Consider the following 12,575-nt stretch of genomic DNA (forward strand, 5'->3'; position numbering starts at 1 on the left):
CTTTTTAATGTGCCTCTTACAAGACTCAAGTCAATAAAGGGTTCTTTGAAACAAGATTAACGGCAACAGTATTGCTTGTTGCCACGAATGCCTTCAACGAGATACTCACGGCATACTTCCAAAATAAGGGAGGGGATATTGAAATGTCAAGTGTTTTACTGTTTCTAATAGCTTGAATGAAGTTACTGGCATAATTTTAAACTAACTTCATACATTTTTGTACTTTTTAATTTTTTTAGAGAAAAATAATACAGTTGTTTGCTTACAATATGTTTTAGATGAAGAACACTAAAAGTTTTAGATAACATGAAACATAAAATATATTGATTTGTTTTAAGCTAAAATTACATCTCCTTGCTGTTTCATTACATGAAACGTTCAATGCATACTGGACTTTTGCTTATCATACCCACTACCAGTTTTACAGGTCAATGTTTAATTGTTTACATCATATTAACATCCTCTGTACAAGAATGTTACATAATTAAAAATCCAATTTACTGAACATGTACATTTATATATGTGCTAAGAGGGCATACCTAATCTCAACTAACACATTCTGTATACTATTACTTTGATATAAACTTGTCTTGTTCAACTCTACACACAGCATTCACTCCATTAACACATGCACACGCTCACTTGATCACATGCTGAGACCAAAATAGAGTATCTGATAGGGCTTATTTGTGTTACAACAAGCTGCCAGTGCAACAATGAAACTGTTTTCTCTATTATTTACAATAACTAGAAGTTACTTTCAACTCTGAGTCTACAATATAGATAGAATACTCGTTCAAATGTCACCAAAAATATTGATCGATGGAAATAACAGAATGGGATCACAATCCTTATATAGAACTGACATATAAGTTGCAGCTACTCAATTTCTTGTACATGTTATACGACTTGTGCAAACCTTCAACATCACACTATGTAAAATTAAATAACACATACAATTTAAACTCTTAACAATAGTACTTTAACCTGCATTATTTTTGGTGTCAACCTTTGTTGTAGAAGTTGATAACTTTACAATTTTCCTTGGCCTTAGAATTTCATTGTTGAACTTTTTCTTCAATATATACAAATATGTTCAGTTATCACATACCATAACAATTACAAATCCTTCGGATCCACCTCACAGAGTAAAACTTTAGAAAGCTGTGTCAGTATTTACTCTACAATGAAAGACCCAGATCATTCTATTCACCGCTTTCCTCAGAGCTTTTGTACAGAATTCCTCTCTACAACTAAATACATTGTGACATCTCATCAAAGCATGAGAACTATTCAATTACTGAAGCAAACAAACTTTGAAGGCCTTGGAATAAAGGAAAGCAATACAACAGAACATCAGAGGATCTATTAACTCTTATTTGTTTTCATTTATTGTGCATATTTCTCTTCTACACATTTTTTTTAAAGGCAAAACCAGTCATTCGATGAAACTGTCATTTATATTAGTCAAACTGACAACATGTGGACTGCAAATGTATCTCACAAATATTCTTCTTCTCTGGCATTGCTGTCAAAGGTTATGATGCACTCATTAATTTGTTTGATTCGGAGTATAATGGCATCCCTCATCAGGCACATATCTAGAAATACATTTGGGGGGAGGGGGGGTCTGACCAAGTGTCTCAATAATAATAATAATAATAATAATAATAATATAATGAAAATAAATATATTTAATTAAAATTAAACATTAATTAAATATGTAAATTATTATTGTATTGCTATTATTACATGAATATGTAGAGAGATGATTGGGGGTGGGGAAGTCGGGACCCACTGGAGCCCCATCCCTTAAATACGTCCTTGTCCCTCATGTATGAGTAATGGAATAGAGCAAGCTCAATTTGTAAAAAACATTTGCTAATGGAAAGGATGGAGAAACAGAGATATGAAAACTTAAACATCCACTACAAAAACATGGCATATGAATCGCACATTTCCCCTTGTGGTATTTACATATTATATATGTCTGTCTACAGCAGGGGCGGTGCCTGAAGGAGCACCCCTTACGTTCAACTGAAAACTCTAACATTAATATGTAATGATGACCGGATGCCTCGCCTCTGAATGTACTTTAAGTAGAAGTTAAAAAGGTCCAGTTTTGGCATGTACTAACTTATTTTACCCAAGCAAAAGGACCAATTGAACTTAATGTAAGAGTCATTTGCCATCTTAAAAACATCAGAAAACTTAAATTGTATTGTATTGAGTTGGTGTTTTAAGTCCACTTTATGCACAGTAAGGCTAATTGGGACTGGACCTACAGTTTAAAGTGGGATCCGAACCACTATGTGCCTCCACCATGTATCAAACCCGGGACCCCTTGATTACAAGGCAACGATGCTACCACTGTGCCATCGGGAAGGCCCTAGTAGGGTAGATTAATTGGTACTCTTTCAGAATTGACTTAGCTTTATTGGTAAAATTATGAATAATTTACTGATCTGATATTTATATGAATTTACATATTATACATTAATTATATGTAAATTATATTATTAATATATATATATCTTGATTTAGCAAATCAAGTTTTTACATATTCCTTACATGCATTAATTCAGGAAGTGAATTAATCATTCTGGTTCTTCACAGGAAAATTGCTACACACTGCCACTTCAGTGTAAATATTCACAACTATTGTTACTGGTTTCAAAATGAGTAGCATGCACCCAGGCAACTGGTTTTCTCTCTCTCTCTCTCGCAAAAACTGTCATAGCTAATGTCATGAAAATATCTGCCACAAATTCAGACGATTATGCCAATTTCTTGGTGTTGCTTCGACATTTAACACTGAAAATGATGGAGACAACATCCTATGTTGTATTGCACAGAGACCACAATAATGATTGAAAATGAACAGCAATGCCAGTCTCCCCCATTCCCACTACAGCCTACTGTAGTTGGGGAAGTTCACTCCCACACTGATGTTTCTCACAATTAATTAATAACTTTACTAGCTTATAGCAAAAAAATGTTGCTCTTCTTCATGTTTTCATAAATATACATTGGAAATAATCCTTTCCTTAATATATTGTATTGCATTCCAAGTGTTATAAATTTAATTTCTATCGCATATTTCTATCTCTCTACCTATCTTTTTTTGAGGAAAGGGTGAAACATTACGAACAAAATATTTTCCATACGTGATCACAGTACAACAAAGATACTTACCTAGTTATGAATAATAAAAATAGTTCACTACATAAGAGCGTACAAATTATAACAAAAACTGTACAAAATGGAGCTGCCACAAAACACAAAGAATAGTAGCTAATCTTAAAATACAGAACACAAAATAGCATGAAAAAATATATAAAAATACAATCAAATTAGTGGCATCACTTTCTTCATATTTGTTACATTTTGAAAATGATTAGAAGCTGCTTCCATGTGAACCAACTGGAATAAAGTAGTAAAAGAATAATGCCCCATAAAATTCAATACACCTGCTGGCACAAACTACTATAGCAAACTTTAATAACAAATTAATAATAATAGGAACACAAACATTAATGAAAGAATTAAGTACAATCTGTTGCAATGCATGTAAGTAGGAAGTTACATATAATTCTCTCTTCATGCATTAATACTAACCTACAGAAGCTTTGAAAATAATTCAATTCCAGGCTGAAACTTGGTAGAAAATTCTGAATGTCAGTGTTGCTAAAAGTCATCTCCAATTCAATTGAAAATAACGAACATTCAACATTTTACTGCTAAAGCTTTCTACACACTTGCTACACTAATTCTACTATTAATAATAATAATAAGTTTCACCAGGTAATTATTAAGCATTCAACTTGGATAAAAAGAACTACAATTCTCTACATAGCACATATTGATAATTAGCCACTAAAAAAAATTGCAGTAAATTTACAAGTTACATCATTCTATTCAATACAACCATGGAGGTCATTGTTACATTTTCCTCAGTCTTTACAAAAATAAATTAATTACATATTAATTCTTTACATCAGACATATGTACTTACATCTACATTCATAAAATGAACAACACAATTTTATAACTTACTAAAAAGTTATGTGATAATTGTGGTTCAATTTTAGTAAATTCTAATGTATCCTCCACATGCCATTAGTTGTTTCGTGTAGAGTTTAGGTCAACCAAATTTCCACTCCAAGTTAAGATTTAAATTATTTTGAAATTTACTTTAAAAATTAAATTTCTCATTCAAATCATACCCTACACAACCTTCACAATATACCTGATAAAGGAGCAATGGCACAACATTAAGAAAATTCATATAAACGACAGTTTTTCATATTTAATACAATGAGGTACTTCTGATGTTTACACTCCTGTCAGATAAGCAATGATGACCAAAAACTGCACATACTTTCATTTTCCTCCACCAAGGCATTCTGATAAACATCCCTTGATATCTATCTATCAGATATCTATCATGAGACTCTATGATTTCAGTTTTGGCAGAACCGTTTTGCATGCGTGTGTGTTTGAAGGGGAACAAATAACAAACATATAGATGACATATTACGAATGAGACATTAGTCACACTTACTGCAATTATCAGTATTGCCAAGGATTTCACCAGTCTGGCATGTAAGTGTTCACCAGTGTGTGAATTAAATTTTTGGTTTTAATATTAATTAAACTTTTGGTTTTGAGGGTGCCATATCTACAGCTGGAAACATGTAATGAACACATGAAAACACACACATGGTTTTCAGGGAATCCGGATGCAAAACTTAAAATGCAGGAAATGTAAAACTGAATGAAAGTTTAACGTATGGCTTGTTTGGGACAGACAATTGAATGTATGAAGTGGGAAAATGTAAAATTTCGAAAAGTAAAATCAGGGTTCTACTGTGTATATATGTGGTACACACACACATACATACTATTTACCAATACCTAAAGATGGGGTTGCAAAAATTTAAACATTCCCAATGTCTGGTGAGTGTTTCCTGTTTCCTTCTCATTCTATGTAGGTGTGTGTGTGTGGGGGGGGGGGGGGCACAAGAAAGTTTTATTTTCTTGTGAGGGGTCTGCATTATTATTATTATAGTTACTGTTAAAGATAAGAAAATCAGGCCTCTGTGGTTAGCAAAACATGCTACACACCAGGGTGTTCTTTGTGAGTGTCCCTTCATCAACTTCATCATATCATCGCTCATCCTCATTATTGAAATTAGCCAAAGTGGAAGAAAAGGAACACTAATACCAATCTTTTCTTTTTAATTTAAGAAAATAACCAATACCCCCTCCCAGTTAGCATTTTCCACTTCAAGCAAATACATACAAACAGTACAATGTGAACATGAATGCTGAATAATAGCATTTATGTGGTTCATATACTTTTTCAAAGTAGCATTCAGTGATCAGGAAAAGAAAGCTCCACTTCAGAATTATTTTTTAGGGCAAATATTTAATTTCCCATTTTTCACTGGAATGTAATTCATCCCTAATGCATGCACTTACTCACGAACAATGAGAAGTTAGATGAAAATAAGTGCAGCGGCAACACTTTGTCCATAATTTACTTACAAGTGCGCCACCGGCATAATCAATACACCATATTTATTACATTGGATCATGGAACATATTGAATTAGCACCTGCTTATTCATTGTGTAGATTGTAAATGTAACTAAAGGATTTCCTATTTATAAAAATACCAGAGAACCTCAGCATACTTAATTTAATAACACCAATTCATATCAGTGTTGTTCTCTTACAATATATAAATGTGATAATTTAGTAATATCTACTGAACACAAATACACCCATTTTTTCTTCTGCTGAAATGGAATCTCACTACTGCAACTGAGAGGACTGAAGGGTAGAAGCCTAAGCAAAAAGCATGAGTCCGTCTAGAACAGCTTTTCTTCCATTTTCAGTGTTATAAAGTGAGGGTGAAAATAATTATTTTTCTATTCCAGCAGACCACACAAGATACGCATTTAATTATCGTGATTACTGGGTAATATTGACATTAGATTTGAGAAAACAAATAAATTAATGCCGATTTATAAGAAACCTGTGAATCTGAATCACAATTCTTGTACAAAGGAGGATAATTAGTCTAACATAGGTTGGGATATTGTTGATTAAATAGCAATGATACACATCCACATCTCACTCTCACCAAGTGTTAATCTCCCTTTTCACTAATTCCAACTTTTTTTAGTCTGCAGCTAAAAATTAAGACAATAAGCCGAAACTGTCACAGCAAGCTGTAGGAAATAAAGTTGCAAATAGGAACCTTTGTTGGTTTAGGTGCATGAACATAGGTGAGGGAAGCCTGTTATGCCTTTCAGATGTAGTATTTATTATAACTGACATTCCTCTTTTCCTACCCTCAACGAACTGTTTAAAATTTGGGGACATAATATTGCCAGGTTCATGAACCTTTGCTGTTCAACTAGGTGAAAATTTACATTTTTAGTGAACTTCTGCTTGATAATTTTGCTCTTGTTCTTATCACATATCACTACATATTTTAAAATTAAAATAAGTGTTAGTCCATTTTATGCATAGATATGTTGATGAGGACTGGATCTACAGTTAAAAGTGGAATCCAAACCACTGACATGTGCCCCACGATTAAGTGAACCCCAAATCTCACTATATCCATTCAACGGGAAAAACTCCTTATCCACATCACACTTTAACCCTGCCCTTCCTCCATCTATGAAAAATCCTTACCACCAACACATCTCATTATACTTCCATATACTCGTCAACATACAAACTGAAGCTTTACAACACATACCATATACATCAGAAATAATTACCATATACTAAAGGTTACAACAAAATTGAGAATTGTAATACCTGAAGGATTTTGTGCTGTGCTTTGAACATCTTTATCTGTTCTATATATTTTACCTCTAAGATGTCATCCGATCTATTACTTGCAGACACTAATTGGATGTATACATTATAGAGGGTCTAGTGACAAGTTACTTGTTACTAGGGAGTGGATTTTTTGGTAAAAACGTATTTGGTTTCTTCGGAAGTCGGCAGTACTCGGTAGCAGTGCCAACCATGTGGCTGCAATGTAATGTGCAGTCTTATTTCCCATAAAAATGCATAATTTTATTTTCAGCACATATTTACAGTCAGAAGAACATAAAATGTGCATTTTTTTCCAGACAAAATAAAGTCCCCAGATTATTTGTGTAAATGCATAAAATAGACAAAATATGTTGTAAATTAGTAAATTACTATCCTATTTGGGACTCCCAAACATACCAGTCTCTACAGTGCCTACGCAACAATGGTGCTGTATTACTGACCTACAGTTTAAAGTGAGATCTGAACCACTACGGGCTTCCACCAGGTATTGAACCTGGGACACCTTGATTACCGAGCCCCGGACAAGTAGATAAAATTGATGGTGTAATTGTGCACTTAATGTGCACGTCCGACTACATGTGATGTGGAAAGGTGGTTTTCACAATACAAGATATTGTTCAGAGATACTCAATGTGCATTTTCAAAGGAAAATTTGAAAATGTGCTTCGCTGTTCATCGTAATCAACAGACAGAATGCAATACGTAACTAACTTCCTGCTGTCACTGGCAAGTAGCTATTTATTTGTTTAACAGAATTTTGAATGAAATATTTACGACTTTTAGCCACATATTTCTGCTGTTTTTAGAACATAACAAAATAAATATTTTTCAGTTTTCTAACCCCTTAAAGTCCACTCCCTACACATTATACGTAAATAATAATCGTATGGTTCATTTCAACTCAATTGTATGTATTATTAAATTTAATTCACACAAATATTATTTTGTATGCTAACTGTAAAATATTTGATTTGAGAGTAACAAATTTTGTTTTAAATAACAGAGGAATACACAATTGAAACAGCTGAACTAATGACTAATACTAATAAAAATACATTTTTTCTACTCAAAACAAATTTCCCAATTGTATTTCATCAACAACCGCAAAAGCATCTTTCATGATAGATGACTGACTAGCCCCCTTGCATGCAAAAATGAAGCAATGCTGCAATGTTTCCAAATGCATATATTTTAGGGCTGAGCTGATACTGATGCCAATGCATATGTATTGGGTAATACCAGTGGTATCTGTATTGGAAAGTATCGGTTGGAATTTATTTACCGATGCCAGCCGATACTTTTCCGATATTTTGGACTTTCACAAGCTCTGCAAAAATGTTGCATGACACTTTCGCAGAGTTTAATTTTCCTGTAAATTATGAAATTCTTCACCAGCTTTTTTTTTTTGTGAAAAACTTAATTTTTTGATAACATTCTGTAATTCTTGAATATTTTAAAGCAAAAATCTTGGTATATTGATGAATATAATTGGGAATGGAATACTTACACACAAATATTAATCAACATTTCGAACAACTTTTAATTATTAATAGTCAAGTATTGGTGAGAGTATTGGCTCAGCCATAATATATTTCAGAGTACATTAAAATATCGAGGCTAAGAAGTAGATTAGGGTTCATGCTTTACTTTTCTTCTCTTCAAACCTTTCCATGATTCATTCAGTGATTTACTCTGTAATATTTGATTCCTTGTCTTCCAACTAAAACATCACCAAAACTGGCGAATCCTGAATTCCAAACAATACATGCAGACAGGTCATAATAGAAAAACTTCTCTAAATAACACTGAAAGAAGTGCCACATCTAATAGTACAAGTACTTTGGAATTGATTGAGCAAATTATTGGTTACTTGCTTGGCAAACTTTAGTTTTCATCTTTTCAAAAATCACACGACACCTACGAATTATTTCTTCACAGCTGCGGCTATAAAGAAAACTTAAAATACTACAAGACGATAAATAATCACAACCACATACCCACAACATATGTGCATGTATGCATGCATATAAATATGTATAGCACAATAGTCACAGCACCTTTGTTCCCAACATAAACACAACTTTTTTATAATAGTGGAGTAGTTAGTTTACATATTCGTTTCTTTTTTTGGCCATGTTTTGTTCAGCAAACAATACGTACAATGAGAATTACTTAGTGGCCAAGGAAGCCATCGCTCTGATGAGAGCCGCGTTATCCTCCTTCAGCTTCTCCCTCTCGGAACCTGCCAGCATCATGTCCCTCTGCATCTGCGAGATCTTGTTCTCCAGCGCCACGATCTTGTGGTCCCTCTCCTCCAGCAGGGAAAGCAACCGACGGTTCTCCTCTTGGGCACGCTCTAGCAGCTGGAAGTTCAACAATCAACAGAAAGGGCATTCCACCACTACGGTGTGACATTTTATGCACAAAAATTATGCTTCTAGACATGAGCATGGATTAAAATATTCAAATGAACTGATTTAATAGAATTATGGATTACTTTGTGGTGTCCGCTAAAATATTTTTAAAAAAAACTTGAGTATGATGGATGGCATAGGCTGAATGCATGAAAAGCATAACTAAAGTGTGTGTGATGCTTTAAAAATGTAGCAAATTTGAAATTCATATAGTCTGCGGATGCGAGCAACTTTTAATGGTGAAAATTATCAGTACAATATAAAAAGAAAGACTCTTTTATAAAATACCTAAAAGTACTTACGTTGGTGAGTGTATGATTATTTCCGTGAAACTACATTTCGGGACGTAACTACTCCCTTCATCAGGTAGATAGGCTATGCCAATTTAATTATACCATTGGCTGCGTCAAACATGGATCAAGAGGTATGGTAAAAATGGATAAAAAGGTTAAAATGTGATTTAAGGCAGCTGAACATATGTAGGTGCCCTATTCCTACATTAGGATTCCAATGTAATGGTAGGAATACGGCACCTACATATGTTCAGCTGCCTTAAATCACATTTTAACCTTTTTATCCATTTTTACCATACCTCTTGATCCATGTTTGACGCAGCCAATGGTATAATTAAATTGGCATAGCCTATCTACCTGATGAAGGGAGTAGTTACATCCCGAAATGTAGTTTCACGGAAATAATCATACACTCACCAACGTAAGTACTTTTAGGTATTTTATAAAAGAGTTTTTCTTTTTATATTGTACTGATAATTTATACTACGTGAGTAAGTCGCACCTGCATCAATATGAAAATTTTAATGGTGAAATGTGTAAATTATATGCATTCACAAATATCTAAACCTTAATGCAACTAAAATCAATAATAATTTTCATATTAATTCATTTGTTATTTACATGGAGTAGGGACAGTTTTCGTTGAATTCCCCGGTACTCTAATCGAATAAACTCACTATTCATTTTGTTATGCCCATGTCAAAAGCGTAACCATTAAACATTAGGAAGAAACTGTAAAACATAAACTTGTTATTAGGGAATTTTCATGTGTCAAAGGAAACGATGTTCAATTGTTATGTATTTACTAACCTGCTTTAAATTCACTAATGACCACAAATTGTAAATTAATTTTCTCTTTTATAAAAGAAACAAAAAGATAGAAATGTACATAATCCCAATCTTTAAAAATTGTAATATTGAATGACTGTTTAAATAATTTCAGTTCATGTAATTTAAATATGATCTCATATCTTGTGGGTGTGCGAATTACTCACAATTACAGAATAATATGTATTCTTAAAAGATATTTAAAAAATATATATATTTAAAAAATACTAAACTTATTTTACTTACGATTAGTTAGTATGTATTATTTCCGAACAACGTTTCAGGAATTAACTGTTTCCTTCATCAGGTTCCTTCTTGACTAGCAAGATCGCTTCATAGCCACGTCAAATTGAATTAAAAACAAGGAAATTTCAATGTTCTTTACGTTAAGTACTATTTTCTAACATTTTTTTTGGAATTATTATTGAAAGTTGAAATTGTTACTTACTGGCAACACTGTAGGTGGGTGGCATGTCCTTGACTGGACAGTTTTTGTGACGGGAACTCTAGTCATGTCTTATATCACATACGTGTTTCAAAATTCTCCCCTTACCTGTATGGCCAGTCTCACCTATACATATTTAGAACATTTTTTTTACAACTTACACCTGAAACATGTAGATAAATATTGTTTATTATCAATATTGATCTAGTGATATGTTTACATTTCCATGACATGAGCCTCAGGAGAACTGCTCAAATTGCATTCTGTGTCCTTTTGTGATAAGGTTGCATCCTTAGCAATAGACTGTACTAACATGCATGAACAGTTCTGTAAAGTAATAACAAAGAAGATAACAAAAGAAGACTTACCTCGTCAAGGTTTTCTCCAGTCGGTGTTCCTGGCCTGCCGTTGGGAGCTCTTCCTCGACACATGGACTCAGACTGATGGACCAAGCTGCTCACTGTGGAATCTGATTGGTTCAAGCTATCGAATTCCTGGTTGTCTTCATCGTCTGCTTCTAGATCTGATGGACTGAAAACAAAACTAAGTTTACAAAACATGATTGTGGTGTTTCAGGCAAAACCAATTAATGACCAATGGACATACGCATGCTGACATACAGAGAACCAAACAAGAAAAATGAAGACTAAATTCAATTTTAATAATATCAGATAACAAAAAGAGTTTTTCTTTCATATGCAGTGGTGGCGATTTGGGGGGCGAGGGGGGGCAGTTGCCTCCCCAGTTTTCGCCACTTTTGCCCCTGCACTATGCTAAATGCTAAATCTTATCTACGAAGGAAAATGTACTGTCTTTTGGGACCCAATCGCCACAACTGTTTATATGTAATCAAAAACAAGAGTAGGAAGTGACACAAAAAGGTTAATTCACATAAATAATTACCTTCATATTCTACAATATCTTTTCCAACATGATACAAGTTTATAAACTACTCTTTTATATATTTTTTTTTACTTTCAGAACAAAATGTGAAACAATTCTTCTTCAATTTCTTTTGTTTAAGGATTATCTATCATATGGTTGTCTGGGGTGAAAAAAGATTTTTTTGAAGTTATGCTAACCTTGTGGTGGACAAGCTTGTCTACAGTCCATAATATACAAAGTAGAAGTTTTTGGGGATGCAGCAGTGTCTTTGAAGAGTGCAGTTTGGACCATGTGGGGACTATTAATAGTTTAATCACTTGGTATGGCAGTAGAGAGTGGTGATATATGTTTTGTTTAATAATAATAATAAATAACGTATGTTGCAACAGCCCTTGCGGGGCAAGGCCTACCTGCCGACTCCGACCTCACTCCCACATGCCTCAGCAGAGTTGGGTGATCATTCAACCAGTTATGGGGTGAAGTGTGGTTAACATGATGAACCCACACTCGTCATTGTAGGTTTTCATAACCAGGTTACACTACTCATTCCTAGCTCCCCAATTTCCTCACGACGGTGGGTGGCCACCGGTCCTACACACAGGCCAAAATCTCAGGAAACATTGTAAGGTTTCCCCCTGGTGACTCAAACCTGTGCACATTCCATAGCCTGAGACCAAAGCATGATCCCTCAGACTGCATGGCTACGGTGCAGGACTTTGTTTAATAGTATAAGATTCACTTTCATCTCAAAGTAAGCAAACTGAAAATGTTCCATTTGATTCATGTGATAAAAGAGAGGAACACGTGAATTTCCTCTCAAGCTTAGTTTCAGCTAATAACACAACTG

The 12,575-nt window shown here is 34.0% G+C and overlaps 1 protein-coding gene across 3 annotated transcripts in view; it reads right to left on the bottom strand.

Annotated features, from left to right (window-relative positions):
- Positions 1-210: 210 nt before the first annotated feature.
- Positions 211-12,575, bottom strand: part of LOC145985462 (PRKC apoptosis WT1 regulator protein-like) — a 38,841-nt gene continuing 26,476 nt past the window's right edge. For all 3 annotated transcript variants that reach the window (XM_083119534.1, XM_083119532.1, XM_083119533.1), the window contains 2 exons: positions 11,212-11,374; positions 211-9,226 (listed from right to left, as the gene is read on the bottom strand). In XM_083119534.1, the coding sequence (XP_082975660.1) occupies positions 9,032-9,226; positions 11,212-11,374 (358 nt within the window). In that variant the 3' untranslated portion in view covers positions 211-9,031. The remainder of the gene's footprint in view (positions 9,227-11,211; positions 11,375-12,575) is intronic.

Source organism: Lepisma saccharinum, chromosome 3 (assembly GCF_977018435.1).
Source record: "Lepisma saccharinum chromosome 3, izLepSacc3.1, whole genome shotgun sequence".
Classification (NCBI taxonomy): domain Eukaryota; kingdom Metazoa; phylum Arthropoda; class Insecta; order Zygentoma; family Lepismatidae; genus Lepisma; species Lepisma saccharinum.